The sequence below is a fragment of the Erythrolamprus reginae genome, chromosome 9 (assembly GCF_031021105.1).
Source record: "Erythrolamprus reginae isolate rEryReg1 chromosome 9, rEryReg1.hap1, whole genome shotgun sequence".
Classification (NCBI taxonomy): Eukaryota; Metazoa; Chordata; class Lepidosauria; order Squamata; family Dipsadidae; genus Erythrolamprus; species Erythrolamprus reginae.
The window spans coordinates 47949409-47973341 of record NC_091958.1 but is presented as its reverse complement, the minus strand read 5'-3'; the positions used below and the strand labels follow the sequence as shown (position 1 = coordinate 47973341).

General features: G+C 42.0%; 1 protein-coding gene across 1 annotated transcript in view; it reads left to right on the top strand.

Annotated features, from left to right (window-relative positions):
• Positions 1-23933, top strand: part of ABCC6 (ATP binding cassette subfamily C member 6) — a 58621-nt gene that overhangs the window by 13608 nt on the left and 21080 nt on the right. The window contains exons 8-19 of the mRNA XM_070761133.1: positions 598-792; positions 2288-2465; positions 3324-3485; positions 5388-5480; positions 9602-9805; positions 9899-10045; positions 13662-13749; positions 13874-13943; positions 16461-16587; positions 18115-18291; positions 19309-19476; positions 20630-20831. Coding sequence (XP_070617234.1) covers positions 598-792; positions 2288-2465; positions 3324-3485; positions 5388-5480; positions 9602-9805; positions 9899-10045; positions 13662-13749; positions 13874-13943; positions 16461-16587; positions 18115-18291; positions 19309-19476; positions 20630-20831 — 1811 coding nt within the window. The remainder of the gene's footprint in view (positions 1-597; positions 793-2287; positions 2466-3323; positions 3486-5387; positions 5481-9601; positions 9806-9898; positions 10046-13661; positions 13750-13873; positions 13944-16460; positions 16588-18114; positions 18292-19308; positions 19477-20629; positions 20832-23933) is intronic.

The window sequence follows — 23933 nt, the reverse complement described above, 5'->3', positions numbered from 1 at the left end:
GGGATGGCATAGACTTCCAATGAATGAATGAATGAATGAATGAATGAATGAATGAATGAAAGAATGAATGAATGAATGAATGAATGAATAAACAAACAGAGAGGGATGGCATAGACATCGAATGAATGAATGAATGAATGAATGAATGAATGAATGAATAAATAAATAAATAAATAAACAAACAAACAGAGGGATGGCATAGACATCCAATGAATGAATGAATGAATGAATAAATAAATAAATAAATAAATAAATAAACAGAGAGGGATGGCATAGACTTCCAATGAATGAATGAATGAATGAATGAATGAATGAATGAATGAATGAACAAACAAACAAACAAACAGTTCAAGGGAAGTATATAAGCGTTTAGGATAGTTATACGATGTTAAAAGTAGGTTGTAAGAAATAACAGTCAACAGGATGATTGACGTTCATGTTAATTGTTTCGTACTCAAGTTTTGATACAGATTTGTACATATTGAATTTTTGTAATGTGTTTGTCTTTTTATGTAAATATTTAATAAAGATGATTTTTTTTAAAAAAGGAAGACAATGAAACAATCAAAGATGCTCGCTGTTATGTGTTTCCTGCAGAATGATCAAATTTGCAAGATTTACAACCCAGAGAGAAAATGCGGATGAGACTGCCATCTTGCTCCAACCAGACGTTAGCAAGAGCAAAGAACTTCTAAAAACTTTCTGGGCTGTTTTTGGAACTTATTTTCTTCTGGCGACTCTCTGTTTGATCACTGGTGACGTCTTCTTGTTTTTGGTTCCAAAGACACTGAGGTATGTGGATGTTCAACTTTGTTTCCAAAGGTGGGTTAATAAAATTCTTTGAGGGTCATCTAGTCCCAAGTTCCATCTGGTGTAAAGTTTGACCCAGGAAAGTAGCTACCCATCACCCTCATCATCTCGAGGCTTGACTACTGCAACGCTCTCTACATGGGGCTACCTTTGAAAAGTGTTCGGAAACTTCAGATCGTGCAGAATGCAGCTGCGAGAGCTATCATGGGCTTTCCCAAATATGCCCATGTTACACCAACACTCCGCAGTCTGCATTGGTTGCCGATCGGTTTCCGGTCACAATTCAAAGTGTTGGTTATGACCTATAAAGCCCTTCATGGCATTGGACCAGAATATCTCCAGGACTGCCTTCTGCCGCACGAATCCCAGCGACCAGTTAGGTCCCACAGAGTTGGCCTTCCCCAGGTCCCGTCGACTAAACAATGTCGTCTGGCAGGACCCAGGGGAAGAGCCTTCTCTGTGGCGGCCCTGACCCTCTGGAACCAACTCCCCCCAGATATCAGAGTTGCCCCCACCCTCCTTGCCTTTTGCAAGCTCCTTAAAACCCACCTCTGCCGTCAGGCATGGGGGAATTGAAATTTTCCCTTCCCCCCTAGGCTTATAGAATTTATACATGGTATGCTTGTATGTATGATTGGTTCTTTAAATTGGGTTTTTTAAGATTATTTTTAATATTAGATTTGTTTACATTGTCTTTTTTATTGTTGTTAGCCCCCCCGAGTCTTCGGAGAGGGGCGGCATACAAATCTAATAAATAAATAAACAAATAAATAAATACTATCAAAGTAAATAATGGGTGAGAAAACAGTCACATGCCAGACACATCTTGGCAAACAAGATTTTGAGAAACAGTTGAAAGGATGGAGTAATGAAGGCTGGAAAAGATCATCTCCATTTGGGATTTTAGGGTGAAGCATAAAGAATCAGGAACTTAGGTTAAGTTGCAGTTGCAGTTAAGAAGATTTATTGCTCAAGCTTATATAGAACAGTCTAGCCAACTAATAATCATAATTAAATTGACGCTACATGAGACTCAACAGAATTCAAGATGGATTGGACTTGGATAATATGGGAACGTAATGATTCTAGGCTGATGACTCATTTAACTCCACCTCCCCAGTTGTAGCTGCTCTTTTCCTATATTTAGCGATCCCTAGCCTATGTTATGAAAATAAATTACATTCACCTAATACAATTAACTTGGTGGCTAATATTAACCCATTGCTTTGGCTTTGACCATTCATTGAACCATGCACAAATTTCCAAACCAACCAAGATTACATGTGCCACATTTTATAACTTAGATGCCACACTTAGGTCCTATTTCACTAGTCAAATTAAAACAAGTACAGGTCATAATCTAACTTGGCAGAAGAGAACTTTTTAAGACCCTAATGGCACACCATTATCCTAAAGGTTTATGAGTTGTTGCAGTTCTCATTCTAGGATAGTAGAATTACTTGGATTCTTCTTGTAGTCTTTTCCTAGATTTTATCAATGACCAAGCGGCTCCTCTTTGGATAGGTTGTTTCTATGCTGCGGCGATGTTCCTTTTGGCTTGTCTGCAGACACTGTTTGAGCAGCGCTACATGTATATGTGTTTCATGTTGGGCATGAGGCTAAAAACAGCTATCACAGGCCTTGTTTATCGGAAGGTAAATCCTGTTCTTTATTGACTATATTTTTTTAACTCTGTGTTGCTCCTGGGAAGTACATCTAGGCCAGTGATGGTGAGCCTTGTTTTACTCAGGTGTCAAAAGGGTGCATGCATGCACGATAGCACGCGCATGTGTGCCCACACCCATAATGCAATGCCCTCCCTTATGAGGAGAGCAACCTTTGGAAAAAGCTATGAAAAGAGCAACATTTGGGAAAAGCTATGAGGAGAATAATCTTTGGGAAAAGCTATGAGGAAAATAATCTTTGGGAAAAGCTATGAGGAAAATAATCTTTGGGAAAAGTTATGAGGAAAATAATCCTCATAGCTATGAGGAAAATAATCTTTGGGAAAAGCTATGAGGAAAATAATCTTTGGGAAAAGCTATGAGGAAAATAATCTTTGGGAAAAGCTATGAGGAAAATAATTTTTGGGAAAAGCTTTGAGGAGAGCAACCTCTCCTCAAGCTATGAGGAGAACAAGCTATGAGGAGAACAAGCTTTGGGGAAAGTTATGTGGAGAGCAATGTTTGGGACAAGCTATGAGGAAAATAATTTTTGGGAAAAGCTATGAGGAAAATAATCTTTGGGAAAAGCTATGATGAGAGCAACCTTGGGGGAAAGTTATGAGGAGACCAAACATTGGGAAAAGCTATGAGGAGAACAACCGGTCCAAGCCCAAAACACGCCGGTGGAATGTGAAAGCAGCTCAGATAACTCCTTAATTCACAAGTATAAGATTGGTATCAGACATACTAGATAAACCCAACTTAAACATCAGCTCCATGGCACTTGTATTAAGTGTTTGTAATAGGACAAGAGATTCCTATTAAGGAGATTTGGCTTCTGTTGTGTAGATCTTGGTCCTGTCCAATGCAGCAAAAAATTCGACATCTGTGGGCGAGATTGTCAACCTGGTATCTGTCGACGTGCAGAAGCTGATGGACTTAATTATTTATTTCAATGGGACTTGGCTTGCTCCTTTACGGATCATCATCTGCTTTGTCTTCCTTTGGCAGGTAAAAAACAACGACAAACCACAATTTTGATTGTCTGTGGAGATTCTCTGTCATCCAGGTGATGGTTGTCCCAAAGGTGCTTTTTTCAGGAGGCAACTGATCTTCCTTGTTTTTCCTTTGAAGGTGCTTCGCTTCTCATCCAAGCAGCTTCTTCAGCTCTGACTGGATCTTTCCATTCCCCACCTTTAGATCAGAGTTGAAGAAGCTTCTTGGACGAGAAGCGAAACTTCTTCAAAGAAAAAGCACCTTTGGGATTGTATCAATTCTGAGTTGATTATATTAAAAGAAGAATTTGGGAGGCCCTGGTTTCTCCTCAGCATGTAACCAAATTGTAATTTAATTTAATTTAATTTAATTTAATTTAATTTAATTTAATTTAATTTAATTTAATTTAATTTAATTTAATTTAATTTAATTTAATTTAATTTAATTTAATTTAATTTAATTTAATTTAATTTAATTTAATTTAATTTAATTTAATTTAATTTAATTTAATTTAATTTAATTTAATTTAATTTAATTTAATTTAATTTAATTTAATTTAATTTAATTTAATTTAATTTAATTTAATTTAATTTAATTTAATTTAATTTAATTTAATTTAATTTAATTTAATTTAATTTAATTTAATTTAATTTAATTTAACCCAACTCCTTGTGGACTCTGACTGGCGTACAGTAATAAAAATAATAATGTATAAAAGCAATGTAAACAATGATAAACAACATGATAGTACAATGGCAATATAATTGAAGACTAAAGAGTGCTGAAGATGGACGTTTTTGAACTTGAAGAATCCTGATTAAGCATTTGAAGTATTAGAATGCAACAGGGGTGGGTTACACTTGCCTTCGCCACCGATTCGCATCTCGACATTTTATGCGTGCATCCCGTTGTACGATTTGGCTTCCGGGCATGCTCAGTAGCTGGAATCAGCCTGAAAAACAGCCGAGGAGCTGATCAGCTGTTCTTCGGGAGAAGGAATAAAGGTCAGTATAAATCTAGGGGTGTGTGAGAGGGCCTGTTTACAAGCAGCAGAACAGAAAAAATCTATTCAACAATAGCCCTTAGACCAGGGGTTCTCAACCTGGGGGTCGGGACCCCTTTGGGGGTCGAATGGCTATTTCACAGGGGTTGCCTAAGACCATGGGGGAAAAACAAATTTCCCATACTGTTAGGAACTAAAGCTTCTATTTTGGCACCTTGGAACATATTTTTACAATCTGACCAATCAGGCATTTACAGTGGGGGTGTCCCTCTGACCTTCCTGCCAATCCGCTTCAAGCTCTGTTGGGATAATTGGCACTAGACTTATGGTTGGGGGTCACCACAACAGGAGGAACTGTATTAAGGGGTCGTGGCATTAGAAAGGTTGAGAACCACTGCCTTAGACTTATAAATCTAAATAATAATAATAATAATAATAATAATAATAATAATAATAATAATAATAATAATAATATGCCGCTTCGAAGTGCTTTGCAGCCCTCTCTAAGCAGTTTACAGAGTCATCATATTGCCCCCAACAATCAGGGTTCACATTTTACCCACTTCGGAAGGATGGGAGGCTAAGTCGCCCTTGAGCCTGAGAATCGAACTGCTGGCAGCCGGCAGTCAGTAGAAGAAGCCTGCAGTACTGCCTTCTAACCACTGCACCACCACAGCTCTTATATTAACTTCAAATAATTGAATCACTCCTGGGCTCTGTACACCGGGCCACTTGATGTCTCCGTTAGCTCATTAAAATGGTGAAAAGCTCAGCCAACGGAACAGATTTGAGTTCATGACTTTTCTCATGAATATTTCAACTCCGGTGTCATCTCTTTACCGTTCGGTTGGAAAGAGATGCACAAAAATAGTCTGCGTTATTTTCATTTATATTCTGGTTTCTGCATCCATTAGCTCCTCGGACCCTCTGCCTTGTCTGGTGTTGTCATATTTTTGGTTCTCTTACCTCTGAACTTTGGGATCAGCAAGAAGAGAAGCCAGCTGCAGGTATGGGGCCTAAAATACTTTGGTTTTCTGGGAAATATGTCAATTTTATTCCCCTCCTTAGCCTGACGTTGTATCCCCTGGCGACTTCCAAAGCTGTTGGCCAAGAATTTCTACAAACGGCAACTAAAAGGCACACTAGTCAGACATCCTGCTGTAGCCTAGATGTGGAGCTCTTGCTTCACAATCAGAAGGCTGTGAGTTCAATCCTAGGTAGAGACAGATGTAGGGTCTCCTGCTTGGGCGGGAGGGGGGTGGTGGACTAGATGACCTGCAAGGTCTCTTCCAACTCTGTTAGTCTATTATAGACATCATGGCATGGGGAATGTTGACCAAAGACCACAATTCCTACCTCAAAACATTGTTTCGTTGTTGTCTGTGAGCAGAGGAGAATCAGAAACTACTGAAAAAAGTCATTAATGGATACACATTTAAAATTTCATAGCATTTGCTGGTGGAGATGGAATTTTGCTTTGGGTTCTGTCGGCGACTACTTCAGCTTCAACCACAACAACACAAGAGCACACAACAGATTTAAACTTAATATTAACCGCTCCAAACTTGACTGAAAAAAATATGACTTCAGTAACCGAGTTGTCGAAGCGTGGAACTCATTACCGGACTCCGTAGTGTCATCCCCAAACCCCCAACACTTTACCCTTAGATTATCTACGGTTGACCTATCCAGATTCCTAAGAGGTCAGTTAGGGGCGAGTACAAGTGCACTAGAGTGCCTTCCGTCCCCTGTCCTATTGCTCTCCTATATCTCCTACACCTTTCTTCTATTCCTATATCTCTTCTTCTATTCTTTCATTGATATGTTCTATTCCTCTATCTTCTTTTCTATTATTTCTTAGATATATTTTACTATGAGTATCTCCTCTGTAACCTTCATCATGTATTTTACTATGTGTATATATATATACCCACTAAAACTCTCATTGTGTATTGGACAAAATAAATAAATAAAAAAATTGAGCCCGAGTTGGCCAACTTTGAGTGTGCCCCAATGGGTTAATTTCAATGTTTTAAGTAGACAACTTCTGTGCAGCTATGACTTTTCGCCAGTGTTTTGTGTTTTTCCTTATATATTTACTTACAATGTTGTAAGCCAGCAGTCACCAACTGGTGGTCCATGGACCATTGGTGGGTCTACAAGAAAATTTCGGTGGTCCACAGAAAAAAATTATTTGCATTTTTTTATATTGCACTAAATCAGGGGTCCTTAAACTACAGTCCCTGGGACAGATATGTGCAATGAATGTTTGGGTTGCTGCAGAGAATCTCCCCCTTCGGGGTCTTTTTCTACAATCTACAATCAGGTTTGGGGTGGTTCGTTTTGAGTTTGTATCTGTTGTGCGCTCGTGTATTGTTGTAGTTGAAGCTGAAGTAGTCGTACACTTAGCTACGCCCACCCAGCCGATCATATTAGTGGTCTGTGGCATCGAACCAGAATACCTACGGGACCGCCTTCTGCCGCACGAATCCCAACGGCCAATTAGGTCCCACAGAGTCGGCCTTTCCAGGTCCCGTCGACTAAACAATGTCATCTGGTGGGACCCAGGACAAGAGCCTTCTCTGTGGTGGCCCCAGCCCTCTGGAATCAACTCCCCTTGGAGATTTGAACTGCCCCCACCCTCCTCGCCTTCTGCAAGACTCTGAAGACCCATTTATGTCACCAGGCATGGGGTAATTGATCTATCCCTTGGCTAATTAGATTTATGTATGGTTATGACTGAGTAGTACAGTGATACCTCGTCTTATGAACTTAATTGGTTCCGGGACGAGGTTTGTAAGGTGAAAAGTTTGTAAGACGAAACAATGTTTCCCATAGGAATCAATGGAAAAGTGATTAATACGTGCAAGCCCAAAACTCACCCCTTTTGCAGCTGAAGCGCCCGTTTTTGCGCTGCCTCCACCTCCAGACTTCCGTGTTTTTGTGATGCTGCGATTTTGCTGAGGCTCCCCTTGCTGGGAAACCCCACCTCTGGACTTCCGTTGCCAGCGAAGCGCCCATTTTTGCGCTGCTGGGATTCCTCTACTGGGATTCCCCTGCAGCATTGCAAAAACACGGAAGTCCAGAGGTGGGGTTTCCCATGGAGGGGAGCCTCAGGGGAATCCCAGCAGCGCAAAAATGGGCGCTTCACTGGCAACAGAAGTCTGGAGGCGGGGCATCCCAGTGGCGGCGGCTTGGGTTTGTAAGGTGAAAATAGTTTGGAAGAAGAGGCAAAAAAAATCTTAAACCCCGGGTTTGTATCTCGAAAAGTTTGTATGACGAGGGGTTTGTAAGATGAAGTATCACTATATTGGGTTTTTTTTTAAATGATAGGGGGTTTTAGCTATACAGTCATACCTCGTCTTACGAACCTAATTGGTTCCAGGGGGAGGTTCGTAAGACGAAAGGTTCGTAAGACGAAACATTGTTTCCCATAGGAAACAATGTAAAGTCAATTAATCCGTGCAACCAAAAAAAAACCCCGCAAAAAAACCGCTGCCGCCCGGCTGTCACCTTTTAAAACAGCCTGGGGGCTTCCCAGCACGCCCCCCAACCCCGAACCCGGAAGTTCGGCAAAAGTTCGGGGTTCGGGGGGGTGCTGGGAAGCCCCCCAGCCTGGCGGTGACCTTTTAAAACAGCCGCGCGGCTTCCCAGCTGTCTCCCGAAGCCGAACACCAAACCCGAGCTTCCGCGTTCGGCGTTCGGAGACAGCTGGGAAGCTGCGCGACTGTTTTAAAAGGTCACAGCCGGGCTGGGGGGCTTCCCAGCACCCCCTCCGAACCCCGAACTTTTGCCGAACTTCCGGGTTTGGGGTTCGGGGGGGTGCTGGGAAGCCCCCCAGCCCGGCTGTGACCTTTTAAAACAGTCGCGCAGCTTCCCAGCTGTCTCCGAACGCCGAACGCCAAACCCGAACTTCCGCGTTCGGCATTCGGAGACAGCTGGGAAGCCGCGCGGCTGCTTTAAAAGGTCACCGCCGGGCTGGGGGGCTTCCCAGCAACCTCCCGAACCGAACCCGGGGTTCAGAAAAATTTTGCCTCTTCTTACGAACTTTTTTCGAGTTACGAACCGGCGTTCGGGAGGCTGCTGGAAAGCCCCGCCGCCCGGCTGTCACCTTTTAAAACAGCCACGCGGCTTCCAAGCTGTCTCCCGAATGCCGGTTCGTAACTCGAAAAAAGTTCATAAGAAGAGGCAAAATTTTTCTGAACCCCGGGTTCGTATCACGAGTTGTTCGTAAGACGAGGGGTTCGTATCTTGAGGTACCACTGTAGTTTTAATTATTTGATTTGTTGTACATTATTTATTGTTGCTGTGAGCCGCCCCGAGTCTTTGGAGAGGGGCGGCATACAAATCTAATAAATTATTAATTAAAATTATGAATTTAGTGGTCCCGGAGGTCCAAAAGAATGGTGACCCCTGTTGTAAACCACTACAGTCATGCCACCTGAGACAATGTAAAACAAAGCAAAAGGATCTGTAAGAACTAATATAACTGAATAAAATAAGATTAATATGAATCCTCTAAGATGGATCTTCTAATCAACTAAGGTCAAACACTTGCTTTGGGGAGGGGTTGACCTTCAGAGCTAGTGAAATGCAAAAACAGTCAGGGATGAGCAGAGCTCTATGTGCGCTGGTGGCTGTGCGTAACGTGGTGAACGATTAGAAGTGTTACTAAGTACAGTGTTCCCTCGATTTTCGCAGGGGATGCGTTCCGAGACCGCCCGCGAAAGTCGAATTTCCGCAAAGTAGAGATGCGGAAGTAAATACACACTATTTTTGGCTATGGGCAGTATCACAAGCCATCCCTTAAGACTTTAAATCCCTAAATTGCAATTTCCCATTCCCTTAGCAACCATTCAGATTATTACTCACCATGTTTATTTATTAAAGTTTATTTTAAAAAATATTTATTAAAGGCAGACGAAAGTTTGACGATGACATATGACGTCATCGGGCAGGAAAAACCATGGTATAAGGGAAAAAACCCACGAAGTATTTTTTAATTAATATATTTGAAAAACCGTGGTATAGACTTTTCGCGAAGTTCGAACCCGCGATAATCGAGGGAACACTGTATTGCAATTCCAGTTGTCCTGTTGGTGCTACAGACTTGGATTCTGTCTTTCAGGAAACTCAGCTAAAGTCCAAGGACAGCCGTGCAAGGCTGACCAGCACCGTCCTCAGTGACATGAAGGTCCTCAAACTTCATGGCTGGGAGAAGAACTTCATAAGCAAAGTGCTGGGCATCCGGTCTCAAGAACTTCAAGCTCTCAAGAGGTCCCAGTTCCTCTTCTCAGCTTCTCTGGCATCTTTCCAGTCATCGACTTTCCTGGTGAGCCGGGCAGGTTGTTCTCCCCATAATGGCATAGAATAGGGTTTTTTTTGAGAAGATTCCACCTCTTCTTCTCTTGTTGCTTCCCTACAGATTTCATTCATCATCTTTGCGGTCTACACATTATCAGACAAGACTAACGTCTTGGATGCTAAGAAAGCTTTTGTTTCTCTTAGCTTGGTCAACATTCTCAATACCGCCCATTCCTTCCTTCCGTTTTCCATTAATGCCGTTGTACAGGTAAGTTGATTTTTGGCTACATGCTTTGGGTCGTCATTCCAAGCACTCCGGTTCTGCATTTCCAAGTGGTCTTCACGTTAGGCAATTGCTTTAAGCATATTGTGTTGGATGAAGGTGATGCCGTGGATATTGCCTATCTGGACTTCAGCAAAGCCTTTGATATTTATTTATTTAATTTATTTAATTTATTTAATTTATTTAATTTATTTAATTTATTTAATTTATTTAATTTATTTAATTTATTTAATTTATTTAATTTATTTAATTTATTTAATTTATTTAATTTATTTAATTTATTTAATTTAATTTATTTAATTTATTTAATTTTATTTAATTTTATTTAATTTAATTTATTTAATTTATTTAATTTATTTAATTTATTTAATTTATTTAATTTATTTAATTTATTTAATTTATTTAATTTATTTAATTTATTTAATTTATTTATTTATTTATTTATTTAATTTATTTAGATTTTTATGCCGCCCTTCTCCTTAGACTCAGGGCAGCTTACAACATGTTAGCAATAGCACTTATTAACAGAGCTAGGGTATTGCCCCCACAATCCGGGTCCTCATTTTACCCACCTCGGAAGGATGGAAGGCTGAGTCAACCTTGAGCCGGTGATGAGATTTGAACCGCTGACCTTCAGATCTATAGTCAGCTTTAGTGGCCTGCAGTACAGCAGTCTACCTGCTGCGCCACCCTGGCTCATATGGTTATGATATGGTTCCACATAAAGAGCTGATAGATAAATTAGTGAAGATTGGACTTAATCCCTGGATAGTTCAGTGGATTTCAAGCTGGCTGAAGTGTAGACATCAGAGAGTTATTGTTAATGGCGAGTATTCTGAGCAGAGACAGGTTACAAGCGGTGTACCACAAGGGTCTGTTCTGGGTCCTATTCTCTTTAATATGTTTGTGAGTGACATAGGGGAAGCTTTGGCAGGGAAGGTTTGTCTATTTGCCGATGACTCTAAAGTGTGCAATAGGATTGATATTCCTGGAGGCGTCTGTAATATGGTAAATGATTTAGCTTTATTAGACAAATGGTCAAAGCAATGGAAACTGCAGTTTAATGTTTCCAAATGTAAAATAATGCACTTGGGGAAAAGGAATCCTCAATCTGATTATTGTATTGGCAGTTCTGTGTTAGCAAAAACTTCAGAAGAGAAGGATTTAGGGGTATTGATTTCTGACAGTCTCAAAATGGGTGAGCAGTGTGGTCGGGCAGTAGGAAAAGCAAGTAGGATGCTTGGCTGCATAGCTAGAGGTATAACAAGCAGGAAGAGGGAGATTGTGATCCCGCTATATAGAGCGCTGGTGAGACCACATTTGGAATACTGTGTTCAGTTCTGGAGACCTCACCTACAAAAAGATATTGACAAAATTGAACGGGTCCAAAGACGGGCTACAAGAATGGTGGAAGGTCCTAAGCACAAAACGTATCAGGAAAGACTTAATGAACTCAATCTGTATAGTCTGGAGGACGGAAGGAAAAGGGGGGACATGATCGAAACATTTAAATATGTCAAAGGGTTAAATAAGGTTCAGGAGGGAAGTGTTTTTAATAGGAAAGTGAACACAAGAACAAGGGCACACAATCTGAAGTTAGTTGGGGGAAAGATCAAAAGCAACATGAGAAAATATTATTTCACTGAAAGAGTAGTAGATCCTTGGAACAAACCTCCAGCAGACGTGGTTGGTAAATCCACAGTAACTGAATTTAAACATGCCTGGGATAAACATAGATCCATCCTAAGATAAAATACAGGAAATAGTATAAGGGCAGACTAAATGGACCATGAGGTCTTTTTCTGCCGTCAGTCTTCTATGTTTCTATATTGCCACCTCCAAAGAAATCCTTGCTCTTTCTCCTTGTTCTTCTTCCTGATGGTTGATCTGGAGATCCCAGAGCAAAAGGAGGAGGATCTAGAACCACTGTCCATAAATGATCTCAAAGCTTGAAGGCATTTTGGATTTTTCCTAGACCAGACAGAAGCCTCCAAATTCTCCAGGTCATTGACTCCTTCGTGAAGTTTCAGATTGTCCATAGACCTCTTCCCTAAGCATCTATTTTGAAAATAGTTCAATAAATGCTACTTTTACTTTAACAGCAACTTAATAAATAAACAAGGCTAGTAATATCACATAACTGATAGGGACAACTGAAAGCCACTCTTGTTGGCAATTGATCACCCCAGCTGCTGTGGCCTAGAGGTGGAGCTCTTGACTCACAATCAGGAGGTTGTGAGTTCAATCCTTGGTAGCGGCATAAGTAGAATCTCCTGCTTGGGCAGGGGGTTGGACTGGATGACATGCAAAGTCCATTCCAACTCTGTTAATCTGTTAAAATCCAACTTTGAATAATACTGTCTCACCACTAGCCATCTCATCTTCAGGTCTACAGATTGGGTTGGATCTGTACAGAAGCCCCAAAGACTTAATTGATCCCAGTTGACCTTTTATGTTTCATTCATTCATTCATTCATTCATTCATTCATTCATTCATTCATTCATTCATTCATTGGATTTATATGCCATCCCTCTCTGAGGACTTTATAGACTATCTACTGAGCTCCTAGACATTTACTGGCTTCCTTTTGACCTCCAACTATTTATTGACCACTTGGTTGGTCTGGTTGACTCTTGTGGGATTCATATTGATCCCTTTGGAGAATCACGTCCAAACCTTTCCTTAACTGCATGGTGCACCAGTATGCCTTCCGTCCCCTGTCCAATTGTCTCTCCTTATCTCATTTATCTTTTCTTCCTTTCAAATATGTTCACCTATACTTTTATATCTTTTCTTCTATTCTTTTCTTTACTTATATTACCCTGTTTCCCCGATAGTAAGACACCCCCGATTGTAAGACATATCGGGGGTTTCAGGGGGGTCGGCTAATATAAGCCGTACCCCGAAAGTAAGACATATGTCTTACTTTCGGGGAAACACCGGGGTATTGCCGGGGGGGGAGCCCGATGACGTCGCTTCCAAGCTCCCCGCGCGTCCCTCGCCTTCGCCTCGCCGCGGTGCCACCGCCTCTTCCCCGGCTTGGCAAAGCGAAGGACGGCGCTGGTCCGAAGCGAGCCGAGCGGGCGGTGGCTTGCAGCAAAGGCGCTCGTCCCAGCAACCGAGTCCTGCCGAGGCTCGGCTGCAAGCGGCCAGCGAGACCGACCAGCTTCGAGGCGAGCGGCTGGAGCTGCGCCCTCCTTCGCCCGCCTCCTTTCCGGCAGGCAGGTGGGGCTGCCCAACTGCGCAGAGCGGCTCCTCCCCTCCAGACACACACTTCCCCGACACGCGTCTGTGGCTCCATGCATGCACGCCGCTTGGAGCCCTGAGGTTGAACTTGGAAAAGGGCTCACGAGGCTCCTGTCCTGCGGCTGCCCTTCTGGACTCTGGGGAGATGCCTTCGGGAACGCGACCCTTTCAATTTTTTTCCAATGTAAGACATACCCCGAAAGTAAGACGTAGTGGGGCTTTTGGGGGTAAAAAGAAAGTAAGACACTGTCTTACTTTCGGGGAAACACGGTATTACATATCTTTCTCTTCAATGTGTATTATGTATTGGACAAAATAAATAAATAAAATAAATCTATGTGCATTTTGTTCTAGGCAAAAGTTTCCATCCATCGCTTAGCTACCTTTCTTTCCCTTGAAGAATTAGATCAAGTTCAGGTGGAAGTTGAGTCTTCAGACCCCAGTAAGTATCAGCTTTGTGTTACCCTCCCAATGGATGGCCTAGAATTTCCAATCAGTGTAAACATGATGGATTATTCTGAGAATTAAAGCCTGTTCATTGATTCGTGCATTTTTTTCCCTGTTAGATCCAAATTGCGTCATTGTCACAAATGGAACTTTCAGCTGGTGTAGAGAAAGCAGTCCCTGTCTGAATAGGTAAAAATTTGATGGTTCAATGGAAGTACGATTCTCTCCTCCTCCTTTACAGCCGAAGAAAGGAGGGAGGGTCCCATTTGAGACTTTTGCTTTGCCTATTAGCCGGTTGTGGGCTATGCTGTCTCTTATCTGACCCTTCCGTGGGCTGCATCTATTGAGACAATCTCTCAAGGTCTTTCCCAAATGCCAACAAAGGCAACTGGTTTGACAAGGACTCACGTTCCTGTGCCTAATATCTATCTGTCTGTATGTCTGTCTGTCTCTATGTCTATCTGTCTGTCTTTATCTGCCTGCCTGCCTATCTATCTTATCTATCTATCTATCTATCTATCTATCTATCTATCTATCTATCTATCTATCTATCCATCCATCCATCCATCCATCCATCCATCCATCCATCCATCCATCCATCTATCATCTATCTATCTATCATCTATTCATCCATCCATCATCTATCTATCTATCTATCATCTATCTATCTATCTATCTATCTATCTATCTATCTATCTATCTATCTATCATCTATCTATCTATCTACCTATCATCTATCTATCTATCTATCTATCTATCTATCTATCTATCTATCTATCTCTTTTTATTTTATTAATTAATTTATTTGTTCTGTTTGTTTGTTTGTTTGTTTGTTTGTTTGTTTGTTCGTTCATTCATTCATTTGTTCATTCATTCATTTGATGTATATGCCGTCCCTCTCCGAGGATTCAATAATACAGATAGTCCTTGACTTATGACCACAATTGAACCCCAGATTTCCATTGCTAAGCAAGGCAATTGTTATGTGAGTTTGGCCCCATTTTACGACCTTTTTTTTAGCCACAGGTGTTAAGAAAATTGTTGCAGTCATTAAGTTGATCGTGTGGTTGTTAGTGAATCTGGCTCCCCCTGTTGACTTTGCTTGTTGGAATACCGTTTAGAAAGGTTACAAATGGTGATCACATGATCCCAGGAGGGTACAAGCGTCATACGTACATGCCAGTTGCCAAGCACCTGAATTTTGATCTCATGACCACTGGGAATGTTGCAATGGTCGTAAGTGTGAAAACTTGTCAGGAGTCACTTTTGTCAATGCGTTATAACTTTGGTTGCTAAACCGTGGTTGTAAGTTGAGGACTATCTGTGTTTTCAAATTGCCTCAATGCATAACATCCACACTGTGGTGGCACAGTGGAGTATTGCAGGCTAACTCTGCCTACTGTTAGGAGTTCGATTCTGAAAGCTCGAGATTGACTCAGCCTTCCATCCTGCCGAGGTGGGTAAAATGAAGACCCAAATTGTTGTGGTCAAGAGGCTGACTCTGTAAACCATTTAGAGAGGGTGTAAAAGCACTATGAAGCAGTATATAAGTGCTATTGCTTGGAAAGGAATGAAGGAAGGAAGGAAGGAAGGAAGGAAGGAAGGAAGGAGAGGGAGGGAGGCGAGGTCAGTAAAATGAGAACCCAGATTTTTGGCAGCAGTAGGCTGACTATAAACAGCTTAGGGCTGTAAAGGCACCATGAATCGGTATATGCCTAAGTGCAATTATGATTATTATTATTATTATTATTATCATCATCATCATCATCATCATCATCATCTCCGGGACCACCTTCTGCCGCACGAATCCCAGCGACCAGTTAGGTCCCACAGAGTTGGCCTTCTCCGGGTCCCATCGACTAAGCAATGTCATTTGGCGGGACCCAGGGGAAGAGCCTTTTCTGTGGCGGCCCCGACCCTCTGGAACCAGCTCCCCCCAGATATCAGGATTGCCCCCACCCTCCTTGCCTTTTGCAAGCTCCTTAAAACCCACCTCTGTCGTCAGGCATGGGGGAATTGAAATTTCCCTTCCCCCTAGGCTTATAGAATTTATATATGGTATGCTAGTATGTATGAGTGGTTCTTTAAATTGGGGTTTTTTAGATTGTCTTTTAATATTAGATTTGTTTACATTGTCTTTTTATATTGTTGTTAGCCGCCCCGAGTCTTCGGAGAGGGGCGGCATACAAATCTAATAAATAAATAAATAAATAAATATTATTATTATTATTATTATTATTATTTATTAGATTTGTATGCCACCCCTCTCCGAAGACTCGGGGCGGCTCACAACAATAATAGAAACAATATAACAGTGAAATAAATCTAATATTAAAAAATAAAACATATCTAAAACCCCAGCAATTAAAACCATACAACACATACATACCAAACATAAAATATAGAAGCCTGGGGGAGGATGTCTCAATTCCCCCATGCCTGGAGATAAAGGTGGGTCTTGAGTAATTTGCGAAAGACAAGGAGGGTGGGGGCCGTTCTAATCTCTGGGGGGAGTTGATTCCAGAGGGCCGGGGCTACCACAGAGAAGGCTCTTCCCCTGGGGCCCGCCAAACGACATTGCTATTATTTCTCATCCCTTTCTACACCTCCAGATCTCCACCTTGAATGTCATCTGGCTGGTGCCAGGATCTTTCCACCCACAACACGGCTCGAAGATGACTAAAATGTACCTTTTTACCCTTCTAGGATAAATCTTACCGTACCTCCGGGCAGCCTGTGTGCCGTGGTGGGTCAAGTGGGGGCTGGGAAGTCCTCCCTTCTCTCCGCGTTACTTGGTGAACTGCAAAGGATTGAAGGTTCTGTAGTGATGAAGGTAAAAGCACTTCAAAGCAGAATTTATCCAAGGTGTGGCCAGCCTTCCCACCCAACCCAAGCACTATCTGAAGATGTGGACTTCAACTCCCAGAATTCTCAGCGAGGGCCTCATTCAGGGGTGAAATCCGGCAGATTCTAACAGGTTCCGGAGAACCGGTAGTGGAAATTTTGAGTAGTTCTGGAGAACTGGCAGATACCGCCTCTGCCCCTGCCCCCATCTATTCTCTCCCTCCTGAGTCCCAGCTGATTGGGAGGAAATGGGGATTTTGCAGGATCCTTTCCAAGCCACACCCACCAAGCCACGCCCACAGACCTGGTATTAAAAAAATTGGATTTTACCACTGGCCTCATTGGCTTGGGAATTCTGGGAACTGAGGACCACTTTGCAAGGTCGACCAGATTGGGGCAATCTGCTTTAGGATTGTGTGTGTTGTAATTTTAGGGCAGTGTTTCTCAATTATTTTCTGTTGCACCCCCCCCAGAAAGAAGAAACATTTTGCACCGCCCCCGCCCCCCAACTCTCCACAGGGATGATTGTTTGCAATATTCAGCAGGTTTTCACTGAAAAAACTCAAGCGGCTTATCAGCTTGACTGGGGCGTAATGTGTTTAAGCGACGCCTTAATTTATTTGGCTTCATGCTGTCAGCTGCCAACATTTTTAGACACAGTCAACATACCGTCCTTTCCTTGTCTCCCGCCGTAGTCACAGTGTAGCCAAGCACTATATACGCTTCATCAACATATTTCCTCGTCTTTGCTTTTGGGAGACTTACGTTTGTCTCATTACAGTAGTCCCTCACCTATCGCTGGTGTTACGTTCCAGACCTGGCCGCAATAGGTGAAATCCGCGATGGGGAATTTATCGACTGATAGTCCTTATTTAAGTATTTATATTGTAATTGTTTGGTAAGTTTTCATTGTTTTAAGTGTTTATAAACCCTTCCCACACAGTATTTATTTTAGATACAGTATTTAAATACAGTATTTACAATTTTAGATATATTTTTTTTTTAAAAATCCTGCCGATCGAGTTCGGCGGGCTGTTTAAATCTGCCGATCGACTTCCTCAGAAACCCGCGATGAAGTGAAGCTGCAGTAGGTGAAGCGCGGTATAGCGAGGGACTACTGTATCTCCGTCTCTCTCCTCCTTTCTTTTCATCCCTGTTAAATATTTTTCCACGATGTCTCTTAAGGGTTTGTTATATATGTTCTTACTCTGTGCTGTGTGCTATTGTTCGGTGCAAAGAAACCCCTACTACAGTGGCAAAAACCCCATGTTCCCCAGGGTCACGTGCCCCCCCACCCCCGGCATCACTCCGCACCCCCGCAAGGTTACCCGTCCCACTATTTGAGAAACACTGTTCTAGGATGTATGTTGTAATTCAGCTGTTTTATGTCAGTGTTTTAGTAGTTTGAGTCACTTCAGTGGTGGTTTTCTATCAGGGGGGGCCCCCAAAGCAAGAGGACAATCCAGGAGGTACTGACCAATAGCTTTGGTGAGCTTCCCTGCTTTTCTTTTCACAGGGCACGATAGCATTTGTTCCTCAGATACCCTGGATACAAAATGCTTCTGTGGAAGACAATGTCGTGTTTGAGAGGAAAATGGAGAGGGCGTGGTACAACCAGGTGGTCAAAGCCTGCGCCTTGCAGCCTGACGTAGATGGTTTTCCAGCTGGAAGCCGAACAGAAATTGGAGAGAAGGTTCTTGGATCATTGCGATATTGGAATATGGGCTGGGTAGACAGTGGTAGTGTTGGTCTTGTTTCTTCTTCTTCTTCTTCTTCTTCTTCTTCTTCTTCTTCTTCTTCTTCTTCTTCTTCCTCCTCCTTCCTCCTCCTCCTCCTCCTCCTCCTCTTCCTCCTCCTCCTCCTCCTCCTTCTTCTTCCTTCTTCTTCTTTTTCTTCTTCTTCTTCTTTTTCTTCTTCTTCTTCTTCTTCTTCTTCCTTCTTGTTCTTCTTCTTCCTTCTTCATCTTCTTCTTTCTTCTTCTTCCTTCTTCTTCTTCCTTCTTCTTCCTTCTTCGTCTTCCTTCTTCTTCTTCTTCTTCTTCTTGTTCCTTCTTCTTCTTCCTCCTCCTCCTCCTCCTCCTTCTTCCTTCTTCTTCTTCTTCTTCTTCCTTCTTCTTCTTCTTCCTTCTTCTTCTTGTTCCTTCTTCTTCTTGTTCCTTCTTCTTGTTCCTTCTTCTTCTTCTTTCTTCTTCTTTCTTCTTCGTCTTCTTCTTCTTCCTTCTTCTTCTTCTTCTTCTTCTTCTTCCTCTTCTTCCTCCATCTCCTCTTCTTTTTCTTCTTCTACTACTACTACTACTACTCCTCTCCTCCTTCTTCTTTTCCTCCCCCTCCCCCTCCTCCCCCTCCTCCTTCTTCCCTCTTCTTCTTCCCTCTTCTTCCCTTCTTCCCCTTCCTCTGTCTCCTCTCCCCTCCACTTTCTCTCCTCCCTTCGACCAGTGAAATAAAACAACTCCCCCAATGGTGTAGCTGTAACTGGTAGAGCTTCTGCTTTGCACTCCAAGCGTTGTAAGTTCTCCACAGGACAAACACGACTTCTGTTTATTTAAAATAAATCTTTCAGCTCTTTTTCCCAACCAGAATAGATTGAGGAAGAGGACCTGGGAACCTCCCCGAAAGTTGCTAATTCTGTCCCCAGAGGCTTAAGCTTTAGCATGATCTACAGTGAGAGGGATACTGGCAGGTGACTGAGGACCGATTTTATACCGCCATAGGGAATCAATCTTTCTGGAGGACAGAAGCAGAGGCTCAGCCTGGCTCGGGCAGTCTATAGGAAGGCCTCAGTTTACCTTCTGGATGATCCCCTCTCGGCTGTGGATGCTCCAGTTGGTCAGCACATTTTCAACCACGTTCTTGGACCAAACGGCTTATTGAAGGAAAAGGTACTTGGTGTTTCCGCCCTCTTCTCTTTTTAAAAAAATATTTTTTATTATTTTTCAACAGACAGACAAGAACAAACAACATTAAACGTTTAAGGAACTACCATTGCTCCTCTTGTCATAGAAGTCTAACTAATACCCAAAAAAAAGAACCTAACTATAGTCAGATCAATACAGAAATGTAACACCTGCACATTATATTCTTGTTAAGTTTAACTCTATATTCTTTCTTATCTATAAAGTATCAAATACTTATTCAAAAAATAAAATATAGAAAATAACACTTCTAACTTTATCATACTATAAAGAAAAAAAAGACAAAAACTCTATGTTTATATTGTTTTTAAACTATTACACTCTGTCTATTAACCTTCAAAATAGTAAATTCAAATAATTATAAATTCTTACTTATTTAATTTTTAATACTATTTTTAAAATTCCACCATTCATATACTTTATCCCATGTTTTATAAAATTCTGTTTCAACTTGATTATTCAAACGTTTTGTCATCGTGTCTAGTTCTGCACATTCCATATTTTTTTTAAATACAGTGATACCTCATCTTACAAACCCCTCATCATACAAACTTTTCAAGATACAAACCTGGGGTTTAAGATTTTTTTGCCTCTTCTTACAAACTATTTTCACCTTACAAACCCACCGCCGCCACTGGGATGCCCCGCCTCCGGACCTCCGTTGCCAGCGAAGCACCGTTTTTTGTGCTGCTGGGATTTCCCTGAGGCTCCCCTCCATGGGAAACCCCACCTCCGGACTTCCGTTGCCAATGAAGCGCTTGTTTTTGCGATGCTGGGATTCCACTGCTGGGATTCCCCTGCAGCATTGCAAAAACACAGAAGTCCGGAGGTGGGGTTTCCCATGGAGGGGAACCTCAGGGGAATCCCAGCAGCACAAAAACAGGCACTTCGGCTGGCAAAAGGGGTGAGTTTTGGGCTTGCACGCATTAATCGCTTTTCCATTGATTCCTATGGGAAGCACTGTTTCGTCTTACAAACTTTTCACCTTAAGAACCTCATCCCGGAACCAATTAAGTTTGTAAGACAAGGTATCACTGTACCTCTACATCCGCCCTCTTCTCTTAACTGACATCACAAAGCTATTGGTCAGTAACTCAGCGATTGTCCTCTTGCTTTCCAGACTCGCATCCTGGTGACCAACACCCTCCACATCCTACCCAAGGTGGACAACATCCTTATGATGGTGAATGGAGAAGTCTCTGAGATGGGCTCTTGGCGAGAACTGATGCAAAAGCAAGGGGCCTTTGCAGACTTCTTGAGGTCCCAGAACCCTGAAGAAAAAGAAAACCAGGATTTGCAAATTACTGCTGCTCCTTCCAAAGGTCATCTATTTATTTATTTATTTATTTATTTATTTGATTTTTATGCCGCCCTTCTCCTTAGACTCAGGGTGGCTTACAACATGTTAGCAATAGCACTTTTTTTAACAGAGCTAGGCTATTGCCCCCACAATCCGGGTCCTCATTTTACCCACCTCGGAAGGATGGAAGGCTGAGTCAACCTTGAGCCGGTGATGAGATTTGAACCGCTGACCTTCAGATCTACAAGTCAGCTTCAGTGGCCTGCAGTACAGCACTCTACCTGCTGCACCACCCCGGCTTCATCTATGCTTGAGGGTTGATACAACTGAGTGTTATTATCCACGAATAGACTCGTTAGAATTTGAGCCACTTCATGCATTCTTTGGGGTTTCTGACATAATTTATTCCTGTACAGTGGTGGTACCTCTACTTACGAACTTAATTCGTTCTGTGACCAGGTTCTTAAATAGAAAAGTTTGTAAGAAGAAGCAATTTTTCCCATAAGAATCAATGTAAAAGCAAATAATGCATGCGATTGGGGAACCACAGGGAGGGTAGAGACCCTGTTTCCTCCCAGGAGATTCCTAGAGAGGCCCCATGAAGGCTTCTCCCTGCCTTTTCCGGCCCTGTTTCCTCCCAGGAGATTCCTAGAGAGGACCCATGGAGGCTTTCCCCCACCTTTTCCAGCCTGTTTCCTCCCAGGAGATTCCTAGAGGCCCCATGAAGGCTTCTCTCTGCCTTTTCTGGTCCTGTGTCCTCCCAGGAGATTCCTAGAGAGGCTCCACGGAGGCTTTCCCCCGCCTTTTCCAGCCTGTTTCCTCCCAGGAGATTCCTAGAGAGGCTCCACGGAGGCTTCTCCCTGCCTTTTCTGGTTACAATTTTGGAGGCTCGGGTTTGTAAGTGGAAAATGGTTCTTGAGAAGAGGCAAAAAAAATCTTGAACACCTGGTTCTTATCTAGAAAAGTTTGTAAGTAGAGGCGTTCTTAGGTAGAGGTACCACTGTATTCTTCAAAGGGCTGTCGACCCATAGCAAAAACCATCTGGAAGCTGAGATGGTTAGAAGGTAGGACCAGATGGGATAGAACAGAACAAAATAACAGAGTTGGAAGGGAACTTGGAAGTCTTCCTATAGCTGTGAAGGCGAACCACGGGCACACATTCCCAAAGTGGCATACACAGCCATGTCGCCCGAAACACACAGTGTCAGAGTTACTTTAGGAAGCTACCGGATGAACGTACCGGGAACTGAACTCTTGGAAGAACGAAGACAATGCAAAGCAGGAATTCTTTTGAAGAAGTTTTACTCATCTCTGTATCAAAAATACACTGCTCAAAAAAAAATAAAGGGAACACTCAAACGAACACATCCTAGATCTGAATGAATGACATATTCTCATTGAATACTTTGTTCTGTACAAAGTGGAATGTGCAGACAACAAAATGAAATTGATCGTCAATCAGTGTGGCTTCCTAACTGGAAAGTTTGATTTCGCAGAAGTTTGATTTGAAGTTATATTGTGTTCTTTAAGTGTTCCCTTTATTTTTTTGAGCAGTGTATATATGTTCTATTTTCCATGTACAAAACCCAAGACTTTCTATATACTTACTACACAACCACAAGACACGAACCACTGCTAACCAACCATAATGAACCACAATGAACCGCACCTATGCAAAGGTGCATTACTGTTTATACATTTCTAAGCCAATCAGGTTGTAGCTTAATTTCATCTGCAGTAATTACAGCCTTCCTTGTGTAAATGAAACATTACCTCTGGACACTACTAATCCTGACACACAAAGACTTGTTTAGTCTTTTGGGTTTCTGGGGTGACGAGCAGCTGTCTTTCGTGCTGTGGCAGTGCCGAAAACCAGTGCAGGCATGCACACCAGCCAGCTGATTGTTGGGTGCGCATGTGCGCCAAACCTGGAACTTTGGTTTTTCCGGAGCACAATCCCTTCATGCACATGGCAGGGCCATAAACCAGCCTGCGCATGCACGCCGGCCACTGATTGTCAGGTGCATATGCACTCTAGAACCCAGAAGTTCTCTTTTCTGGAGTGTGGCTTTATTTCAGAGACACATAATACGCATAGAAATCCTGTATGGTTTGTTTGTTTATTTTATTTTATTTTATTTTATTATTTTATTTTATTTTATTTTATTTTATTTTATTTTATTTTATTTTATTTTATTTTATTTTATTTTATTTTATTTTATTTTATTTTATTTTATTTTATTTTATTTTATTTTATTTTATTTTATTTTATTTTATTTTATTTTATTTTATTTTATTTTATTTTATTTTATTTTATTTTATTTTATTTTATTTTATTTTATTTTATTTTATTTTATTTTATTTTTATGCCGCCCTTCTCCTTAGACTCAGGGCGGCTTACAACGAGTCTACGGAAAGAGGCGGCATACAAATCAATCAATCAAACAAACAAACAAACAAACAAACAAACAAACAAACAAACAAATGTTAGCAATAGCACTTTTTAACAGAGCTAGGCTATTGCCCCCACAATCCGGGTCCTCATTTTACCCACCTCGGAAGGATGGAAGGCTGAGTCAACCTTGAGCCGGTGATGACATTTGAACCGCTGACCTACAAGTCAGCTTCAGTGGCCTGCAGTACAACACTCTACCTGCTGCGCCACCCTGGCTCATTACTCATTACTCATCATCCCGGTTTACTGTTGGCAGCTCCCAAATCTGTGCATTTTCTCAACATCTGAACCTGGGGGTTGGGACCCCTTTGGGGGGTCAAACCACTGTTTCACAGGGGTCGCTTAAAATTTCCCCGGGTGTTAGGAACTAAAGCTTCTATTCTGGTGCCTTGGAAGATATTTTTACAATCTGAGCAATCAGGCATTTATAGTGGGGGTATCCCTATGACCTTCCTGCCAATCAGCTTCAAGCTCTGTTGGGAGAATTAGCGCTAGACTTATGGTTGGAGGTCACCACAACAGGAAGAACTGTATTAAGGGGGCCACGGCATTAGAAAGGTTGAGAACCACTGTTCTATTGTCTCTCTATCACATCTCATTCATCATCATAAGAGCCAAGGTGGCACAGCAGATAGAGTGCTGTACTGCAGGCCACTAAAGCTGACTGTA